The following is a 22,068-nucleotide window of genomic DNA, read 5'->3' on the forward strand; positions in this document are numbered from 1 at the left end:
CGGTTGGGATGGTGTTCTTCAGTTTGCAAGTACCTCCTTTTTCCTCCAAAATAAAAACGATGGTCATTATGGCCAAACAGTTCTATTTTTGTTTCATCAGACCAGAGGACATTTCTCCAAAAAATAAGATCTTTGTCCCCATGTGGTGTTGCAAACCGTAGTCTGGCTTTTTTATAGCGGGTTTGGAGCAGTGGTTTCTTCCTTGCTGAGCGGCCTTTCAGGTTATGTCGATATAGGACTAATTTTACTGTGGATATCGACACTTTTGTACCTATTTCCTCCACCATCTTCACAAGGTCCTTTGCTGTTGTTCTGGGATTGATTTGCACTTTTCGCACCAAAGTACATTCATCTCTAGGAGACAGAACACGTCCCCTTCCTCAGTGGTATGACGGCTGCTTGGTCCCATGGTGTTTATACTTGCGTACTATTGTTTGTACAGATTAACGTTGTACCTTCAGGCGTTTGGAAATTGCTCCCAAGGATGAACCAGACTTGTGGAGGTCTACAATTTTATTTCTGAGGTCTTGGCTGATTTCTTTTGATTTTCCCATGATGTCAAGCAAAGAGGCACTGAGTTTGAAGGTAGGCCTTGAAATAAATCCACAGGTACACCTCCAAATGACTCAAATGATATCAATGAGCCTATCAGAATGACATGAATTTCAGAATGACATCATTTTCTGGAATTTTCCAAGCTGTTTAAAGGCACAGACAACTTAGTGTGTAAACTTCTGACCCACTGGAATTGTGTTACATTGAATTATAAGTGAAATAATCTGTCTGTAATCAATTGTTGGAAAGATTACTTGTGTCATGCACAAAGTAGATGTCCTAACCGACTTGCCAAAACTATAGTTTGTTAACAAGAAATTTGTGGAGTGGTTGAAAAACGAGTTTTAATGACTCCAACCTAAGTGTATGTAAACTTCCGACTTCAACTGTAAATATTAGGATGAGCAATGTCGGAGGGTCATTGACTAAAATATAGTAGAATAGAATACAGTATATTCATATGAAATGAGTAAAGCAGTATGTAAACATTGTTAAAGTGACCAGTGATTCCATGTGTATGTATATCGGGCAGCAGCCTCGAAGGTGCAGGGTTGAGTAACCGGGTGGTAGCCGGCTAGTGATGGCTATTTAAAAGTCTGATGGCCTTGAGATAGAAGCTGTTTTTCAGTACAGCTTTGATGCACCTGTACTGACCTCACCTTCTGGATGGTAGCGGGGTGAACAGGCTGTGGCACAGGTGGTTGATGTCCTTGATGATCTTTTTGGTCTTCCTGTGACATCGGGTGCTGTAGGTGTCCTGGAGGGCAGACTGCACCACCCTCTGGAGAGCCCTGCGGTTGCGAGCTGTGCAGTTGCCAAACCAGGTGGTGATACAGCCCAACAGGATTCTCTCAATTGTGCATCTGTAAAGGTTTGTGAGGGTCTTAGGGGCCAAGCCGAATTTCTTCAAACTCCTGAGGTTGAAGAGGCACTGTTGTGCTTTCTTTACCACTCTGTCTGTGTGGGTGGACCATTTCAGATTGTCAGTGATATGTATGCCAAGGAACTTGAAGCTTTTCACCTTCTCCACTGTGGTCCTGTCGATGTAGATAGGGGCGTGCTCCCTCTGCTGTTTCCTGAAGTCCACGTTCAGCTCCTTCATTTTGTTGACGTTGAGGGACATGGTGAGGCAGTGGCTAGGGAGTATTGTTGATGATGTCACCAAGTACTTGCTCACAGTTGGCTGTTCCTTAGAGAAGGTGGAGCATGTACAGAGTGCCATGGAGGTCTTCTCTGCAATGCAGAGCGTGTGCTCTCAGGTCACTAAACTGGTTGGGCCTGTTTTGACGGCAGGATTCGTTCTGAGCCTGTTTCAACTTGTCAGTGATTCTCCCTATTTGTTTTGTGTGGGGTACAAATTAAACAAAAACATTTATAAAGTAATGTGAAACAGATACATTTCTGACGTTGTTATGGTGTGAATCAGTGTTAGACGTCTTCGCAATTCACCATCAATAGTCTAATACAGGGTGATGATCCAGATGGCGGTCAGTTTAACAAACAACGCAATTGTCTGTCTTTCCCCTGCTGACCTACACACACCACACATCTGACTACTGCACTGATAGACACACACTGAACTTTCTATGGCAACACCTCAAGGACATCTCTCTCTCTCTGCCTGTCTCTCTCTGTCTCTCATCTCTTTGAGTCCATTAGTAAGGTTTTGGCCTCCAATGTGAAATGAGAGGTATGGCATAGGTTATACTAATGATACATAACCCTTCCTGATGACAACAGTGAGTTGGATCAGTTCCTCTTTGGGAAAATGCTGTTGCTTCTTGATTTTTCTTGCCGAGCAACAGAATCACTTTTATTTTTATTTTTTTATTTTTTTTATTTTTTTACTGTTCGAATGTTGACGACGGGAACTGTCTGATGCCAGGAACAGTAGAATTGGCACTTTGTTTCTAGTGCCTTTGTTGAAGTCACATGCTTTTCCTTTGTAGCTTTTTACAAGCCCACTGTCATTACTTTCACCTCATATGGTGAGTCTGGAGGTGGCTATAGCTACTGTCTTGTACTTAATGTTCAGACTCTTCCTGAAACTATGATCTCCTCCTAACAATTTCCATGTCCTGATGATTTCCTGCAAGTTGGATGACTCACATACAGTACACTGGATACGTTATTGTACTCCTACATCTTGAGTAATAGTAATCTCATCATATAACTGTATGTAAGAAATTAACTTATCTTATTTTCTCCCCTCTTTGTCTGTCTGTCTCTCTGCCTCTGTCTACCTAGGGTCAGAACGGGCGGCATGAGCTGGTCACCTTTCTGGATAACAAAGAGAAGATGGCATCGAAGAAGAAGACTGGCGTGATAGTGGGGGTCCTCATTGCTCTGCTTGTCTTGGCAGCCGTGGCAGGAATCCTCATCTGGCTCTTTGCTAGTGAGTACAACTTTACTATTTAGTCTGAGACTAATGCATGTAATAATCATAGACTGTAGGTACTTTCACTCAGTCTGACTGAGTGAAAATGTAAAGGATGCCCCAAAGTGGCTCAATAACTCCAACTGTAGTAATGTTGCTGATTTCCAACCCTCTCCGTTTGGCTTGGAGTATTCTGGGAGGTTTGTTTCTTCTAATGTCTGAATATAAAATGGATAGCTCAATGTAAACAATGTCGAACAGCTTTTTATAATCTACCCGGAAGGACTTTGGTTTGAGTTGGCAGCCCTAGCCAACTGCCATTGGCCAATCTAAACCCAGGAGATTTCACATTCACAGGCTCCACTATAAAGTGGAGCGCTGCCTGAATGCTTATTTGAAGGCCTAGACGTTTGATACAAATATCTGAAATAAGTGTAACGTTTGGAAGTTTTACTTTGACATTGATGTTAACCTGTTTGACAGGCCTTAATTTGGTTGTTGTTAATAATTCAGGGGAGTAAAGGGGCGCGGTCAAGAGTAGACGGAACACCCTGACAGACAGTCACACACACGCTCACTCTACAGCCTGATCAGAGGTTTTACAGAGAGATAAACAAACTCCTAATTCTCCTAAATCACTGTTGTTCTCTTTTTAGTCGCTCCAGCAGAGAATCCCTATTAACCATCTCTGGAAGTTTATGAGGAGGCATTGGTGTTGCATGTAGAACTTTTCTAAACTACTTCCTCTTTCTCCCACTCTCTTTCCCCCCAGTCAAAGACAGGGAGTCGGCGGACACCATAAGTATGAAGCGTGTCCCAGCTCAGCGAGTGTATAGCGGGCACATGAAGCTGGAAAACGTGCCCTACAACCAGAATCTGGAGGACCCCACCAGCACAGAGTTCAACAAGCTGGCAGATGACCTGGAAGAGATAGTGAGTTTGACCCCGGTTTAGGCTCAGATGCCATGTCCTGGTGATGTTCTGTTCAAAAAACAGATTGAGCTTATTGTTTTTCTATGGTGGTCATATGTTGACAGACAAAAGTTGAAATGAGTTGAACTTTTGATGGATGACTGGTCCTATACCCTTACCTCCACACACAGTACCCTTTAGGCCAGGTACGGTATAAAGTCAGGTGTCAGAGTTCAGAACTGACTGAGATTCAGTTTCTCTCTCTCGGAAGGTTTGTTGTAGCTATCCGCCACAGCATGTTTTTCTCCTGGTGGAAGGAGATTGCAAATGCACATTTGTGTGGGTGGACTGGAAGAGAGAACATCATCTAGTTATTCTGTTATTCCCTCCAAAAACATTTCCTTTCATTGGAGTAATGGAGATGTGTGTATTGCCACTTGGGAACATGACAATGGTAAACTGCTATTGCTAAACCTCCGATCAGTGTGGCAATGCTTTAGTATGTATATCTGCGTGAGTGACAATGTAAGGTATGTTTGAATACTGAGGTGGTCTGAATATAATTCTAGATTACTGTTCACTGAGCATTAATGTGACAACAGAACACAAACACACACACACACACACACACACACCACCACCACCACCACCACTTTTCTTGGTATCTAACTGGCCAATACCTGGCGCACTCCCAACACCACGGTAACCTTGATCAATTAAACCTTATATGGAGGATTCAGCAGAACTCTGAGGTCATGGCTCCCTCTCTTCGCCATGGTAAAAACAAATGGGTCATCAGGTAACCTAGTGAATGATAATTGTTATGTTTTGGCTTTTTTTCTCCAGCTTAAGATCAACTACAAACAAGTTGAGTTCCTCTCGAAGTACTACACCAAGTCTGTGGTGAGCGCCTTCAGGTAGGAGAGCATTCTGGGATGTGCAGTTTCTGCATGTTGGTCATGTACAGTTGGCCATAAAGCTAGTCATGTGATCACTTTGTTTATTACATAATATGAATCTTTGAAAATTCTTATTGGATAAGTGTAATTTGGACAATGGAAGTCCATTGCAGCAACTCAAAACACCAGCTGTACTTGAGGAGGGGTTTCGTTAAAACTGCACTATAGAAACGTTGAAGTGCATGACTGTGAGTGATCCATGAAGGCCTCAGTCAGCACAGTTTGGTCTTCTAGTCCTTCCTTCAAGTCCCTCTCTCTCCAGTGAGGGGGTGCTGGCCTACTACTGGACCCAGTTTGACATCCCGGCAGCGGACCTGGAGATGCTGCCAGAGTTCTCTGAGGAGCGGGTCCTGGAGGTGCTGTGGAATGGCATCAGGGAGCAGGGCAAAAGCTCCGGCCAGAACCTCCACATCAGCGAAGTCACTGCCTCACGTGAGTTAGTAGTTAGTACCACCCAGTCAAGACCAAACCAGGGGGTGTAGTCTTTGGGGCAGGGGGTTCTATCTATAGACTTAGGGTTTAAATTAAGGCAGCAGAGACCAACCCTCCTCCTGGAGAGTTAACCTGAGTCCTGCAAGCTTCCGCTTCAACCCAAATCCAACACCCCTCATTCTACTAATTAGCTGCTCACCAAGACCTTGATTAGCTGAATGAGGGGTAACAGAGTTGGAGCAAAAGCCTGCACACCCAGTAGCTCTCCAGAAGGAGGGTTGGCCTCCCCTGAACTAAAGGGTGGTTTTTAATGAAGAGCAATGTACTGTCTGAAGCAAGCCCCCTCTGTCATCTTTCATAAGCATTCATATCTGATCTGATTTTTGCCATTAATGGCTGTTCTATGCAGGTAGATGTCTCTGATATGCCCTAATAAGATAACATGGAGGTATAAGGGACGCCTCTCTGTTTGTATTGTATCAGAGATTGGACACTTTATGTAGTTTGGGTCCTCTAATGACGTTACAGTAGCTGGCCTCTGGGCTGTCCTCTAGCTGCCTGCCTGCTTAGTGCTAGCCATTGTCATTCTTCTAGCTTCTGTCTACATCACATTGCATTGCAAAAAGGGCACCCTATATGACTTAGTGGTTTTGCTCTCTTTAAAATGATTTCTGTTTATATGATTTGATGTGGCTGTCAGACGGTTAGACAGAGATGTATCGCTGGGCTCCGCGGGGCAAGGAGAGGGGGGGGGGGCGTTAAACAACAGTCCATTGGCAGCTGTCTTTTAACAGCAGTGCGTACGGCAACCCAAATATAATATACCCATGCATCAAACTCGATCAGCCTCTCAGTTTGGTAACACTCTCTTAACCCTCCCTCCTTATCTCTCATTTCCCCTCTCCCTCTCCTCCTTCTCCATCTCTCCTTTTCTCTCGTCTCCCTCCCCCTCTTACTCCACCACTCTGTCTCCTTCCACCCCCCCCCCCCCCTTCTCTCCAGTCACAGACCCCAGGATGGCCAGGAACCCCAGAGCTGGTGAGTAAACCCGCTGTCTCGCGTTTCAATCACTTGCCGCTGTAATTTTCCAGCCCGCTAGATGTTCACCCTGCTGCTGCCAGTCTGTGACGAATGCCTGCCCAGCTTGATACATAATGCTACTGCTGCTGCTGCTCCAGTCATGAAGAGATTGAGAGCCCTGGCTATATAGTACATGAGTGGACTACTGAATAAAAATTGATGTTGGCCTATTTCACTCATATATTTTTTACCCTCTGTGTTGACGCATAATCCTCAAACGATTTTACGCATGTTACATTTAATTTCAGATGAGAGTTGATAGTTGACATTGCATCAACAGATGAAATTGCATGATGAACAGTGTATAAGATGTGTACATTTCTCCACACCATGAGATGACATTTTGATTGATGCCATACAACACAGCTCTAATCTTTTTTTCAACTATGTTATCTGCCTTGACGTTTGCACTTTTGGGAGTAGCGAGTCCAGAGTTTTTCCTTAGCATGTGAGCTGACCAGGGAAAACCCACGGCCTTGTTGGGCTACTGTACCTGAATGTCTGTACATCTACTAATGTAATCTGTTATGGTGTTCATTCCTGCCCGTCAGATGACGAGTGTTTCTTCCGGTTGGAGGCTGACACTTTAGTTCAGAGCTTCCAGTCTCCAGGCTTTCCAGATCAGTACCCGGCCCAGTCCCGCTGCCAGTGGCAGATCAGAGCCCCAGAACAGAATGCCATCTCAGTCCGATTCTCCCACTTCCACATAGAGGACGACTGCTCCGATGACTTTGTGTCCATCTACGACTCCCTCAGCCCGGACGAGTCCCAGGCCATCACTCAGTGAGTGCTCTCACAACCACTACTGTGATGATGATGATAAATAATATTAATAATGCATTGATTTTTATTAGTGTTTTTCATGGACCCAAAGATTATTGTATAGGGATGTTGATGAGAGAGGCTGAATCAGGCCAATGTTTGTCATAATGCAGCTATTCTCCACAGCCCAAGGAAATCTGTGACAAACTCCAGCTTAATATCAGCAATGATACACAGACAAGTGAATTTAATTGTAAGATTGCAGATTTGTGTGAGACATATGGGCTTTGTTCGATCGAATGTGGTTACCTGGTGTCTAGGCTAAGTGTAATTGATAGGTTGTTGTGCTGCGAGAATGTGGGTTTGTTTCCAATCGATAAAGCTATGTTAACAGTGGGAAAAAGGAAGCAGAAAGTCATAACTTCAAGCTTGCTTTCTTTCAGCGCAATAAATAATATATTCTTCACCCTACCAAGAAACATACACTGAGTATACAAAACATTAGGAACACCTGCTCTTTCCATGAGAGACTGACCAGGTGAATCCTGGTGAAACCTATGATTCCTTATTGATGTCACCTGTTAAATCCACTTCAATCAGTGTAGATGAAGGGAAGGAGACAGGTTAAAGAATAATTTTTAAGCCAATTGAAACATGGATTGTGTATGCATGCCATTCAGAGGGTGAATGGGCAAGACAAAAAACGTAAGTGCCTTTCAACGGGGTATGGAAGTAGGTGACAGGCGCACCGGTTTGACGGTGTCAAGAACTGCAACACTGCTGGGTTTTTCACGGTCAACAGTTTCCCGTGTGTATCAAGAATGGCCCACCACCCAAAGGACATCCAGCCAACTTGACACAACTTCTGAGGGCAAAAGTGGGCGGTGCAACTCAATATTAGACGGTTTTGTACGCTCAGTGTATCCCACTTGTTTACAACCTTTTATGAATTATTGTCCAACCAAGACATGCATACTACCAGTACCAACATATGCTTATTTAATGAGAAAATAAAGTAAAAGTGTGTCATGTAGTTTTCCAAGATTCCCAAGAGGGACCGGAACATCACTTTATATTTGGCTAAGGTGCCTGGTGGGAATAGAAAAACATGGGAGAAAACTGTAGTTTTGAAGTGTAGTGAATGCTGTGGACTTCATTCCCGTCACATCATTGGTGATTTTAGTTACTTGTTGGTATCCTGGTGCATTTAGCCCAGCACGTCGTCTTTCACTGTTAACATTGGGGACCTTCAGTGAGATTGAGTTGGCTCAAAAGGACCTCTCTTTTCCAATCTACCAGGGGTGCCACTCGGCCACCATGCTGCTGTGTGTAATTACGGTTGGTTGTCTGTGGACTCTGTGGGCGGCCGGATCTCTCTCTCTCCCACTGTGGCCACCTGAGTGCAAATCCGTGGCGGCTACACTGCAGGCAATTTCAAGTTCCAAATCCTTCGCCAAACAAATGCGGGTAGCCAGGCGATGCGTAAGATTTGTATATTGCTGCTCAGCCCATCAGCTTTATCCAAGGTGACACCAGGTTTATGAGAGCCATAATACAGTAGTTTCTAATGGCATTACCCTGCTGCAGGTAGATGTAGTGTTGCTCTTGCAGTGTCATTCACACCTCTGTGGCTCCGGCCGCCGGCCCACAATGCACGAACGTTTAGCTAAAATACCTGTTTGACTTTGAAATGCCGTGTGTGTGTGTGTGTGTCTGAGCGGGCAAGAGTGAGGCGAGAGCCCAAGAGTGATCTATTGATCTCCACTCTGCTATTTTTTCCCCCTTTTTAATAGTTGATTTGATGCTTTTTGATGTGTGGGTGCTCATCAATTATTTAGACATTTCAAATATATTTAATGGACTTTTCTGATTAATTTGTTTTATTGAAAGTGTGAAATGTCACTCTAGCAACACAGTGTAGATGGTATACTGATGGTTTATGCCTTTCATGCCTGCACCTCATTCTGTCATTGAATGAATTGAAGTCCCACACCTTGATCAGTGTTGCCCAGCCCTGTCATTGGTTGACGTCTCCATTTCCTGTATGAATCTCCTCCTACAGCAAGTGTGGTCAGAGGCCTCCTACCAATTCCCTGGAGGTGGTGTCGTCCAGTAACATCATGCTCATCAACCTCATCACCGACAGCAATGTCCAGAGGCCCGGCTTCAGGGCAGAGTACTCAATCATCCCCCTAACAACATGTAAGCTAACATGACACAGTCATCCCCTTATCTGTAACAGGTACAACGACAATGCCACTCAAACAGTCCATCTTGAACATGATGAACACTCTAATGACCCAACTGTTGCCATTTTAGCCAAAAGTTGTGGAGGAGTCCTGAGTGATGCTCAGGGGAACTTCAGCTCCCCCCATTATCCCAGCTTCTACCCACCAGCCCTGGACTGCAAGTGGACCATCGAGGTAGGTGATGCTGCACCATAGCCCCTTCTGTTACCCCCTCTCTCTGGTCCCTCTCTATTTACCCCCTCTCTCTCTGGTCCCGCTCTATTTACCCCCTTTCTCTGGTCCCTCTATTTACCCCCTCTCTCTCTGGTCCCTCTCTATTTACCCCCTCTCTCTCTGGTCCCTCTCTATTTACCCCCTTTCTCTGGTCCCTCTATTTACCCCCTCTCTCTCTGGTCCCTCTCTATTTACCCCCTCTCTCTCTGGTCCCTCTCTATTTACCCCCTCTCTCTCTGGTCCCTCTCTATTTACCCCCTCTCTCTCTGGTCCCTCTCTATTTACCCCCTCTCTCTCTGGTCCCTCTCTATTTACCCCCTCTCTCTCTGGTACGTCTCTATTTACCCCCTCTCTCTCTGGTACCTCTCTATTTACACCCTCTCTCTGGTACCGCTAGATTTACCCCCTCTATCTGGTACCCCTATCTAGTCCCCTCTTTCCTGAACTATCCAATGCTCTGTATGAGGGGAATGCTGAGGCTGCAGGATGTCAGCCAGGCTGTTCAGTACCTCTTCCATCTTCATCTGTCCTATTGCAGCAGCAGCCATTAAGGCTGTGTGTCTGGGGGGAGGAGGTGGGCTGGGTGTTCTCCAACAGTTACTGTAGGTTGAGTTTCAATTCCCTACACCTGCCACTTGGTCCCATTCCCCTTGTGGATTTGAAATCATTGGATTGGTGTAAGCAGGCTCGAGGGAGTTCCCACCATATTTTCTACACCATTTATTTTGAATCGATGAGGAGGATTGAACAAGTGCACACCTCTAAGGAGCAGGTTAGAGGGGAGGAGTGGTAGCATTTTCCAACTCTTAAGACTCACATGAACACAACCCTGGTTAATGATCTATCCACGTCCTCTGTCTCTCAGGTCCCTGCAGGGAAGCAGGTACGTGTCAAGTTCACCATGTTCCGTATGAAGGAGCCGAGAGTGGACGTCAGGGTGTGTCACAAAGACTACATAGAGGTCATGGGCACCAAGTAAGACTTTCCCTCTACTTACTGGACTTTATTGATTATCACAGGATAAAGGAAATGTGTCCTCTGCTTTAAACCATCACATTCCATTGACATACGATGTCAGTATTTCCACTGTTTCTTTGTCAGGTACTGTGGGGAGATGTCTTCTCTGGCCCTGACCAGTACCACCAGCTCTCTGGTTGTGGTGTTCCACTCTGACGAGTCCTTCACAGACAAAGGCTTCCTGGCCCAGTACAATGCATACGATCCTTCCAACCGTGAGTAGTTTCTCTGGTGTTATATACAGTGCCCTCCACTATTATTGGCACCCCTGTTTAAGATGTGGTTGAGGACTTCCAAAAATTATCCTTTTTTTAAAAACAACATAGAACCCAAATGCAAAAAAATTGAAAAATCCAACCTTTTATTTAAGTACATTACTTTGGTGGTAAAAAAAAAAATCACACATTTAGAAAAAATTTAACTTGAAATCATGTGTCCCACAATTATTGGCACCCCTAACAATTCCGCTGAAAATTTTAATTGATTTTTTAAAAAATATATTTTTCTGTAGTTGCTTTTAATTAGTAATTCATGACTTCCTGTTTCCCTGGGGTATAAATATGACGTGACACAGAGGCCTATTTCTCTTACCCATTTGTCAACATGGCAAAGACAAGCTCAGCTGGTAGAGCACGGCGCTTGTAACGCCAAGGTAGTGGGTTCGATCCCCGGGACCACCCATACACAAAAAAAAAATGTATGCACGCATGACTGTAAGTCGCTTTGGATAAAAGCGTCTGCTAAATGGCATATTATATTATTATTATTATTATTATTATTATATTATTATTCAAGTAAGGCAGATTTGTGTCGACCTTCATAAGTCAGGCAATGGCTACAAGAAAATAGCCACTCGCCTTAACTTGCCCGTATCTACAGTCAGAGGAATCATTAAGAAGTTTAAAACAACTGGAACAGTGACAAACAAGGCTGGAAGAGGTCCCAAGTTTATCTTGCCACAACGCACAGTGAGGAGGATGGTAAGAGAAGTAAAAAAAAGTCCTAAGCTCACTGTCACAGAATTGCATCAAAGAGTGGCATCTTGGGGTCACAAAGTCTCCAAAACAACCATCAGACGCTCTCTACATGCCAACAAGCTGTTTGGGAGGCATGCAAGGAAAAAGCCTTTTCTCACTAACACTCACAAACGTAAACGTCTGGAGTTTGCTAAGCGGCACTGGGACTTCAACTGGGATCGTGTGCTTTGGTCAGATGAGACTAAGATTTAGCTTTTTGGCAACAAACACTCTAAGTGGGTCTGGCGTAAAACAAAAGATGAGTATGCCGAAAGCACCTCATGCCCACCGTGAAGTATGGTGGAGGATCTGTGATGCTGTGGGCCTGTTTCTCTTCCAAAGGCCCTGGGAACCTTGTTAGGGTGCATGGCATTATGAAAGCTTTGAACTACCAGGACATTTTAAATAAAAACCTGATGGCCTCTGCCAGAAAGCTGAAGATGGGTCGTCATTGGGTCTTTCAGCAGGATAATGATCCAAAACATGTGGCAAAATCTACACAAAAATGGTTCAGCAGTCACAAACTCAAGGTCCTCCCATGGCCATCTCAGTCCCCAGACCTCAACCCAATCGAAAACCTGTGGGGCGAGCTAAAGAGGAGAGTGCATAAGAGAGGACCCAGGACACTGGATGATCTAGAAAGATTGTGCAAAGAAGAATGGTCAAAGATCCCTCTCTCTGTGTTCTCCAATCTTGTGAAATGTTATAGGAGGAGATTAAGTGCTGTCTTGTTGGCAAAAGGGGGTTGTACAAAGTATTAACATCAGGGGTGCCAATAATTGTGGGACACATGATTTCAAGTTTTTTTTTCTTCTAAATGTGTGATTTTTTTTTTTTTTTACACCAAAGTAATGTACTTAAATAAAAGGTTGGATTGTTCTTTTTTTTGCATTTGGGTTCTATGTTGTTTAAAAAAAAGGAGAATTTTTGGAAGTCCTCGACCACATCTTAAACAGGGGTGCCAATAATTGTGGAGGGCACTGTATGACTCTGGATTGTATAAAACGTCCTATGAAGGTGCTACCATTTTACGGGACGGTTTTCAAACCCCTCTTATGGCAACTGATATGGGAGTGGTAGTGTTATTCATGTGAAAGTTGCTATATGACCGAGGAATCGTCACTATAACAACTGAACTAGTGCCCCAAACCCAGTGGCACACTCAGACAGAGACGGTTCAATAATAATATATTATTGTCTGTTTTATCTGGCTGTCAGTCAGGAGCACTTCTAGTTTCCATCTCAGTCCCCTCCACTCCCCTCGTCCCCTCCACCCTCTGTAGTGCTGCTCTCTCAGAGTTGGGGCCATAATGGATTTCTAATTGCTTTGATCAATGGGTACGAGCAGAAGGCAACAAGACGGATGGGCCGACTATACACTGTCATTCCCTCACACTCCTTCTGTCACTCGCTCTCTCTCCATCTTTCTCTCTCTCATCCCCCTCCTCCCTCGCTCTCATCCCCCTTCTCCCCCCACCTCATTCTCTCCATTCTGTTACTGTGTGCAGCTTGCCCCAACCAGTTTGCCTGTGGCTCTGGATTCTGTATCAAGAAGGAGCTGCATTGTGACGGCTGGAACGACTGTGGGGACATGAGTGATGAAATAAACTGCAGTAAGTAGACACTGTCCTTGCTTGACCTCACCTCACCCCTACCTCACTCCCCCTCAACTCTCCCCCCCCCCCCCCCCCCCCCTCACTCCCCTCCCTCTCTCCCCCCTCACCTCACGTTACCTCTCCCCCTTACCTTCCCTTCACCTACTTCCCACTCCCCTCACATTCCTGTGTGTGTGCATGTCTGTGTGATAGAAGCCTCTGACACACTGGCTGTTTCCTCTTGCTATTTTCAGAATGTGAAAAGGACCAGTTTGCCTGTGACAACGGGATGTGCAAGCCCAAGTACTGGGTGTGCGACCGTGTCAACGACTGCGGTGACGAGAGTGATGAGAAGCACTGCAGTGAGTAGCCGCCTTGCCGGCCAGACCCTCTCTATCTATGTAATGCCAGTCTGCGGGCTATACGGCCCGCTAATTGTGCTAACATTAAAGGCGCTAATGCGGTGGGCACTGGCTCCTAGCTCGGCTGTGTGTGGTCATTACTTTAGCAGTAATGTTGCTTGATGGAAGCCTTGCCCAATTTGCTCAGCCTCCGTCCAGACTCTTAATCATGTATAATGCATTCAGCCTTTTAAAGCACAGAGCGGGGGAGGGATAGAGGGAGAACAAGCGGCCAGTCTGGCCACATTAGTAAAAATGTCTCTCTCTCTCTCTCCTCCCCCCTCCCCCTGTTCCAGGCTGTGCTAACAGTGAGTTTAGGTGTGGTGATGGGACCTGTTTGCCTCAGGATGTGGTGTGTGACACTAAGACAGACTGTGTAGACGGGAGTGACGAGGCTTCCTGTACCATCTGTAAGTCAACCCACAGAACACACACCAGACTCACTCATTACATGACATGACATGACACACCTCTCTTTTGACATACTTTAGCAATGTTTATGCTACTACACACACCACACATACACACACCTCTCCTCACATGAAAACCCTGTCACTCCTTTTTAATCTCAGTTTTGTGGATAAAGTGGGATGTTAGACTAGACCGTCTCAATCAATACAGCCAATCAATGTAAACCACAGCCCTATCACTGTGTATGGTGCACTGCATTCTGATGCCTAACTTTCTGATGTGTCTTTTCATCCAACCTGGCCTAGCACTGAAATAGGTTTATGATAAATGGGATTGTTTAAAAAAAAATTCAGAAATGTGGTTTCTTATGATCTCTGGTTGGGTTTTCACTTTTAATTTTTTCTTCTCTCTCTCTCTCTCTCTCTCTCTCTCTCTCTCTCGCTCTCTCTCTCTCTCTGTGTGCAGCTTCTGGTATCTGCTCTGACTTCAGCTTTAAGTGTAAGAACGAGGCGTGTGTGAACAAGGTGAACGCTGAGTGTGACCGGGTCAAAGACTGCACCGACGAATCAGACGAGGAGGGCTGCGGTAAGACAAGACAACCCAGCAGCAAGCTCTTTCATTCCTCCTCTCCTTTAGGTCTTCACTCGCTTCCCATCCTCTGGGCAACTCTCGCTCTTCTCTTGTCTTTGGAAAAACATCCATGAGTTAGCATGTAGTCTTAGAACACCTGTTTGATGCAAAAACCTAAACTAGCACATGAAACCAGTTGTAAGCTCATCAGTGTCACTCCTAACAGTGAGCTACAGGACAGCAGAGTAGTGGGGCTGAGATAACGTATGACTGGCTGCCTGTCTACAGAGCACCAAACAAGCCTGAGGGCCTCCATCCAGCAATTTTATTTATTTGATTCTTCTTTTGAGAACTATTGACGTCTGTGTGAATATTTTTATGTTTTTCCTTTCCTACAAGCCTCGGGGTCTGGCAGTGTTTTTTTGATCAGCTAATATGTGTCGGTGCCTTATTATAATTCCAACGAGCCACGCGGTTCAGCGCCAAGGCCACGGTGTCAAGTGAAAGTTATTTTCTCCTTCTCTTCTCTCTGTTCATTAACTCTCATCTCACTCTTCCTCTCCTCCATTCCACCTTACCTCCCAACAGACTGTGGCATCCGGCCATACAAGCTTAACCGTATTGTGGGCGGGGAGAACGCGCAGCTGGGGGAGTGGCCCTGGCAGGTGAGCCTGCACTTCCAGACCCGTGGGCATGTGTGTGGTGCGTCAATCATCTCCAACCGCTGGCTCCTGTCTGCCGCCCACTGCTTCAAGACCGTCAGCCCTGAGTTAGTTCCACATACACAACACTGCTCTCCATTCCTCACTGCTTCCTCCCTGCTCCTCCTGCCTCTCAGCAGATTGCCCTTCCTATTGTTTCTGGAGCCTTTCAAATGTCCTCCTTTCGCTTCGCTTTTGTTCTCTATGCCTCTTTTTTTTTGTCTGTCTATCCCATCATGCCTGTGGGGAGTTTATGGGTTCTCTACTCTACTGAAGCTTCTCTCCTTGACTTCTTCTTTCAAGATCTCCAGCCCTGCACATGTACATGGCACCCCTCACACCTCTTCTTGTTTCTGATTCACAGACGGATCATCCCATCTCTGCTTCTGAAGCCTCTGATATCTCCCACCTCCCTCTACTCTGCTTCCAAACACCTTTTTGGTCCTCCTTTCCCACGCCCGGGGGTAGTTTATGGCCACTCTGCTGTCTTTTGTCTACTTGACTGAGTTAACTTTGTTTGTTGGCGTCCCATTCTCTTTATTATTGTTCATTATTCCAGATGACCTCGTTTTAGGGAACCTGTTCGTTCATTTAATACTAAGGGCTCTTCAATCTGTAAAGCTGATTCCGCAATAGAAATGTAAAGGTCATTTCCGATTGAGCAAACATATGCAGCGTTTACCGTGAATGCGTTCTCTGCTAAAGTGGGAACATTGCCTTTACATTTCAATCACACTGTAAAGCTGAATTTCCGCAATGCGGATTGAATAGGTCCCTAAGAGAGACACGAGTATGATGGGTAAACCATGCTTTACACAACACAGGAGTGTTTTGATCCACAGTACAAGGACTGATAAATTAGTCCCTGATTATACTGTTTAGAAGAGATGCCTCAGGGACCACATTTGCATCAAAGCAGCTTTTTATAGTGTATATAATAATGTTTAGTTATCTGGGCTGCCAGTAGGTGGAGCACTAGCCATGCACTATACGATGATCCTGCACCGCTGTGTTGGGATGGATGTGGTGTTTTCCATTTAGATAGCCAACCACTGTAGGGGATGATGTAGCTGTGCACTGCGGCGGTTTCATGAACAGTACATAGATTTACAGAGCTCTGCTGCTAGCATTGGTTCCTCTCACAATCACACAGTCAGCTTGGAAGAGAAATGGCTTCCTTTCTGTATACAGACAGCATTCTCTTATTCTGTGGGGAGGCTCTATAGGTTGAGCTCAATCCTATAGCAGCAGTAGGCAGTCTTAGACTCAATCTTATATGGCTGATTCAATCAATTGAGTCTTTATTAAAGACTGATTAGTTCATTATTGGAGTCAAGTGTGTTGCTGCTTTGGCCGAAGCAAAAGCCTGCCCCCATATTGTCCCCTTTCAGATAAGACCGCCAGCCCCTGGACCTATAGGCTGGTTAACATACCCACAATCAATTCAATCTGCTCCTGTACTTTGTAAAAAACACTTTCAAGTGAGATTTCAAAGGCAGAGGCCAGCAGAATAACTGAATAATGTTACCCTCCCATGCCCTCTCTCTCTCTCTCTCTCTCTCTCTCTCTCTCTCTCTCTCTCTCTCTCTCCCCTCATCTCCTCCTCCTCTAGAAACCACGTGGCCTCCAACTGGCAGACATACAGTGGCATGCAGGACCAGTACAAGCAGGATAATGTTCAGAGACGCTTGCTGAAGACCATTATCACCCACCCAGACTACAACCAGATGACCTATGACTACGACATCGCCCTGCTGGAGCTGAGCCAGCCGCTGGAGTTCACAAACACCATCCATCCCATCTGCCTACCTGCACGCTCCCACCTCTTCCCTGCTGGCATGTCCTGTTGGGTCACAGGCTGGGGCACGCTCCGCGAAGGAGGTGAGGGGTCGTATAGTTACGCTATTGTTCTTATAGACCTGGGTCATATACAATACATATGTTGAATAATTTCAAACGCTAATGTTGCAATTGATTTAGTGCATTGGGTTAAAGTTAACATACATTTACTTATCTTTTATGCTACAGAACTGGGTCAATCTAGGGATGGGCATTTGACATTTCTTGAGTGTTAGAGTTCTCGCATTATTTTTTTGTACTGGAGTATTGAAATAAATAAATAAAATATATATTTTTAGAACACAAGGCCTGCACTAGAGAAAAATATGTGTGCATTTATCTATATGCCAACAGCGTGCAAAAATGCCTAATTTATCATAACCTTTACAGATAACACGTTCTAATTGCTAAATTGCCCCATATAGCCTACAGTATATTCAGTCAATAAAAAAACAAGTGCCATTTGAGAATCATGAATTGAAACCATAATGAGCTGTATAACCGGCTTGGCTCTGACGGGGTCACTCACAGCTTCGCCTAGCAGTGGCAAAATATTGGTTTTAAATAAAAAAGATAAAACGCATAAGGAAATATCTTACTGTGTTTTCTAAACGCAGATCTAAAATGATTCTTATAGTAATTTCTGCTCGGCATCAGACTTATGTGCTTCAGTTGCGCTTCTTCACTCGGATGAGAATTCACGAACTGGCGTTCTATCTGCAAACAGTGCTCTGACTGATGTGTAGCTACTTTTCTCTGGTACTTTTCTCGGTAGCCTCCTTTTCTCTGGTAAAATGCAAGATTAACTTCAAACAAAACATTTGATTAAGAAATGTAGCTGGCTACATTCTTTCTATGATAAACACTAGAAATATGATGGCCATGCATCGTTTTTGCAAAAAAAGACCTTACTCATTGGAAGCTCATTTACTTGTGTGGCTGCTAGCCAAATAGCGCTGCACTTCGGTTGTCACCTGATGAAAATGAAGCTATTTCCTGACAAATGTGTTGCACAAATGTATTTTCTGTGAAGGAGAACTATAGTTGCACAACCCTGATCACTCTATTGAAGGGGGAAAAAAACACTTGACTTTCAACATAAAACGCAGGTGAAAGGTTTTAAACTCAACCGCCTATCCTGGAGTTCGGGCCAGGTAGCCTACATCTGTGCGCACTCGAGCAATACTGACAAGATGGAGAAACCAGACATGTTGACATAAAATATATATAATTAAATAAACCACAACTTCATTATCACCGCATAGTTTGAGCTCTCCAAACAACGTGTCCACTACAAGAATGAGAATGGTATGCCGTATTAATACATTGAATGAACAGAAATGACCGTAACCAAATATTCTAGGTTAATGGAAATGGCAATGATTAATGGTAGCCTACAATTACTACTGGTGATACTTTGATATATAGCAGGGAATTCATGAACTTTGACAAACAATTCACACCATGAAAACAATGTGATTGAGCATTATTTGGCATGGAGAGAGATGTGCCCATTAGATAAAATAAAACATCTCTGATTTTTAAGATTTTTTTATGTCCATTCGAGTACTCTGTACTCGATTACTCATGCCCATCCCTAGGTCATACATGTTGAATACTTTCAGATAGTTGAGCTTTGCTTGATTTAGTATGAAGGGTCATTTAGACTAATGCTACTGTTCTCATACTGCAGACTTGGGTAAAATACTGTGCATTAGGTCAAGTATTTCCATATGCTCGAGCTGCACTTGATTTTAGTTTGAAAGGAATGGAGCCAAGAGACAGTGGAATAGTCCAAGAAAATGCTGAATCCGTACACCTCACATACTAACCATTTGGCATAGTATTTGACTCAGTCAGGTGTGTTATACAGCTCCTCTATGATATACACATCTTCTACGTCTCTCTTTCATGCTGGCATGCTTCTCTTCCCTCATCTTGACAATCCTCGCTCGCTCTCTCTCCATCCCTCTCTCCTCATGTCATCCCTCTTTCCTCATCTGTCTCCCATCATGGCGTCTTTCTCTTCATCGCCATGGCATCCTTCTCTTCTCTTCATCCCTCTCTCCTCCTGACGTCCCTCTTCCCTTACCTCCTCCCCATTCATTATCAACCCTCATCTCTCCCGTTCATGACCTCCCTCTCTCATTACGTCCCTCTCTTCTGTCAGCCCGTTCCAATTCCTTCTCCCTCATCTTCCGTCATAATATTTTCCTCATGTCATCCCTCTCATTCCCTTTCATCTCTCCCACATCTTTCTCTTATCATCCCTCTCTCTTCCATTACACCTTCCTCCACATCCATATGTCATACCATATCTCCTCCCTCTCTCTTTCTCTTGAGGGATCTCTTAACTCTCCATTAGCCAACACAAAGCCAACCCGTTAGTACCTGGGCTGTAGGCTGTAGCTAGTGGACATGAAGGTCATCTCCTGGTAGTTCTAACCACGCGTCTTCTCTTTTTCTCGTGGCCGATCAGGTTCCGTAGCACGGCTGCTGCAGAAGGCGGAGGTGAAGATCATTAACGACACGGTGTGTAACGTAGTCACCGAGGGTCAGGTCACATCCAGGATGCTCTGCTCCGGCTTCCTGTCCGGAGGGGTCGACGCCTGTCAGGTGGGAGGGATACGCATGGCAGGCTACATGCACACACTACATATATACAACTACACACACACAATACAAACACATGCAATTATAAACAGAAACATATGGCTTACACCTACATCTTAAAACACTCCTAAACACGTTTCCTTTGTGCCCAATGTAATGTCTCTCTCCTTCTATTCTCTTCTGTTTCTCTCATCACTAGGGAGATTCGGGGGGTCCCCTGGTGTGCTTTGAGGAAAGTGGGTCGTGGTTCCAGGCAGGCATCGTGAGCTGGGGCGAGGGCTGCGCTCGTCGGAACAAGCCCGGCGTCTACTCGCGCGTCACCAAGCTGAGAGACTGGATCCGCAAGCTCACAGGGGTTTGATGATGAGGGGCATGGGGGAGGGAGGGCAGCGGGTAGACAGTTTGTGGGTCTGATGGGAGAAGACAAAAAATAAGGAATATGGAACATTGAGTCTGATTGAGGACGTGTCCCCCCATGGCAACCACAGCTATCCATCCATCTAGCCAGCCTCAACCAGCCCCCGACACCCACTGAGGGCCTGCATGGGGCTAGCTACTGCTCAGATGAATGATTTCAAATGGGTTGGGATTAGGTTTATCAATGCTTTTATGTTGTACTGATGCAACCTTGGTTCTCAAAGGCTCCAAGAAGCAGCAAGACTCCTGCACCTCGCTCAATCATGTCATGTTCCACTGGTTTGATGAATATTCTCCCAGTGTAAATAATGAATGATGTATATTTTGAAGACTCACTTTGTTTTTGGTGGTATTTGCCAAATCTCCCCCTTTGCTATGATGTGAGATCACATGTTCTGTTGTGCAGACAGACATGCCAAATGAACGGAGGGAAATATAAATAGAACAGAAGTAGAATAGATATATTATAGAAAGATTTTACCTGCCAATTTTCACTTACTTAAAGTACCTTGACAAGAACATGGAATATTTTATAAGTGAGTGTGATACTAGCGATGTTAGTAATGCCGAGATGCGTAGAATCTTGAGTTCTAACAAAGATTGTCTATTGCAGTGCAATCAGAGCCTATTCATACCCCTTGATTTATTCCACATTTTGTTACAGCCTGAATTCAAAATGGTTTAAATACTTGTTTTTTTTCACCCATCTATACACAATTACCCCATAATGACAAAGTGAAAACATATTTTTAGAAAAGTTTGTACAGAAATATCTAATTTACATAAGTATCCACACCCCTGAGGAAATGCATGTTATCATCACCTTCGGCAGATATTACTGCTGCGAGTCTTTCATGGTAAGTCCCTATGAGCTTTCCACACCTGGATTGTACAATATTTGCACATTATTCTTTTCAAAATTCTTCAAGCTCTGTCAAGTTGGTTGTTGATCATTGCTAGACAGCAGTCTTTTTAAGTCTTGCCATAGGTTTTCAAGCCGATTTTAATTCAAAACTGTAGCTAAGCCACTCGGGAACATTCAATGTCGTCTTGGTAAGCAACTCCAGTGTATATTTGGCCATGTGTTTTAAGTTAATGTCCTGCTGAAAGGTGAATTTGCCTATCAGTGTCTGTTGGAAAGCAGACTGAACCAGTTTTTCCTCTAGGATTTTGCCTGTGCTTAGCTCTGTTCCGTTTTGCTTTTATCCCACCAGAAAACTCCCAAGCCCTAGCCAATGACAAGCATACCCATAACATGATGCAGCCACCACCATGCTTGAAAATATGAAGTGTTACTCAGTGATGTGTTGGATTTGCCCCAAACATAACACTTTGTATTCAGGAAACAAATGTAATTTCTTTGCCACATTTTTTGTAGTTTTACATTTAGTGCCTTATTGCAAACTGGATGCATATTTTTATTCTGTACAGGCTTTCTTCTTTTCACACTGTCATTTAGGTTAATATTGTGGAGTAACTACAATGTTGTTGATCCATCCTCATTGTTCTCCTATCACAGCAATTAAACTCTGTAACTGTTTTAAAGTCACCATTGGCCTCATGGTAAAATTCCTGAGCTGTTTCCTTCCTCTCTGGCAACTGAGTTAGGAAGGTCGCCTGTATCTTTGTAGTAACTGGGTGTATTGATACACCATCCAAAGTGTAATGAATAACTTCACCATGCTCAAAGGTTTAATTTTTATTTATTTCACCTTTATTTAACCAGGTAAGCCAGTTGAGAACAAGTTCTCATTTACAACTGCGACCTGGCCAAGATAAAGCAAAGCAGTGCGATAAAAACAACAACACAGAGTTACCTATGGGGTAAAACAAAACATAAAGTCAAAAATACAACAGAATATATATACAGTGTGTGCAAATGTAGCAAGTTATGGAGGTAAGGCAATAAATAGGCTATAGTGCAAAATAATTACAATTAGTATTAACAC

The 22,068-nt window shown here is 44.3% G+C and overlaps 1 protein-coding gene across 1 annotated transcript in view; it reads left to right on the forward strand.

The window, feature by feature from the left end:
• Positions 1–21,668, forward strand: part of st14 (ST14 transmembrane serine protease matriptase) — a 38,306-nt gene extending 16,638 nt beyond the window's left edge. The window contains exons 2-19 of the mRNA XM_084174354.1: positions 2,803–2,950; positions 3,705–3,865; positions 4,691–4,761; positions 5,066–5,235; positions 6,238–6,273; positions 6,867–7,098; positions 9,140–9,279; positions 9,397–9,500; positions 10,405–10,514; positions 10,641–10,771; positions 13,081–13,185; positions 13,422–13,529; positions 13,865–13,978; positions 14,445–14,564; positions 15,138–15,318; positions 16,863–17,131; positions 19,569–19,705; positions 19,902–21,668. Of these exons, the coding sequence (XP_084030480.1) occupies positions 2,803–2,950; positions 3,705–3,865; positions 4,691–4,761; positions 5,066–5,235; positions 6,238–6,273; positions 6,867–7,098; positions 9,140–9,279; positions 9,397–9,500; positions 10,405–10,514; positions 10,641–10,771; positions 13,081–13,185; positions 13,422–13,529; positions 13,865–13,978; positions 14,445–14,564; positions 15,138–15,318; positions 16,863–17,131; positions 19,569–19,705; positions 19,902–20,063 (2,499 nt within the window). The 3' untranslated portion in view covers positions 20,064–21,668. The remainder of the gene's footprint in view (positions 1–2,802; positions 2,951–3,704; positions 3,866–4,690; positions 4,762–5,065; positions 5,236–6,237; positions 6,274–6,866; positions 7,099–9,139; positions 9,280–9,396; positions 9,501–10,404; positions 10,515–10,640; positions 10,772–13,080; positions 13,186–13,421; positions 13,530–13,864; positions 13,979–14,444; positions 14,565–15,137; positions 15,319–16,862; positions 17,132–19,568; positions 19,706–19,901) is intronic.
• Positions 21,669–22,068: the final 400 nt, after the last annotated feature.

Source organism: Coregonus lavaretus (genome assembly GCF_964263955.1).
Source record: "Coregonus lavaretus genome assembly, chromosome: 13".
Taxonomy (NCBI): Eukaryota; Metazoa; Chordata; class Actinopteri; order Salmoniformes; family Salmonidae; genus Coregonus; species Coregonus lavaretus.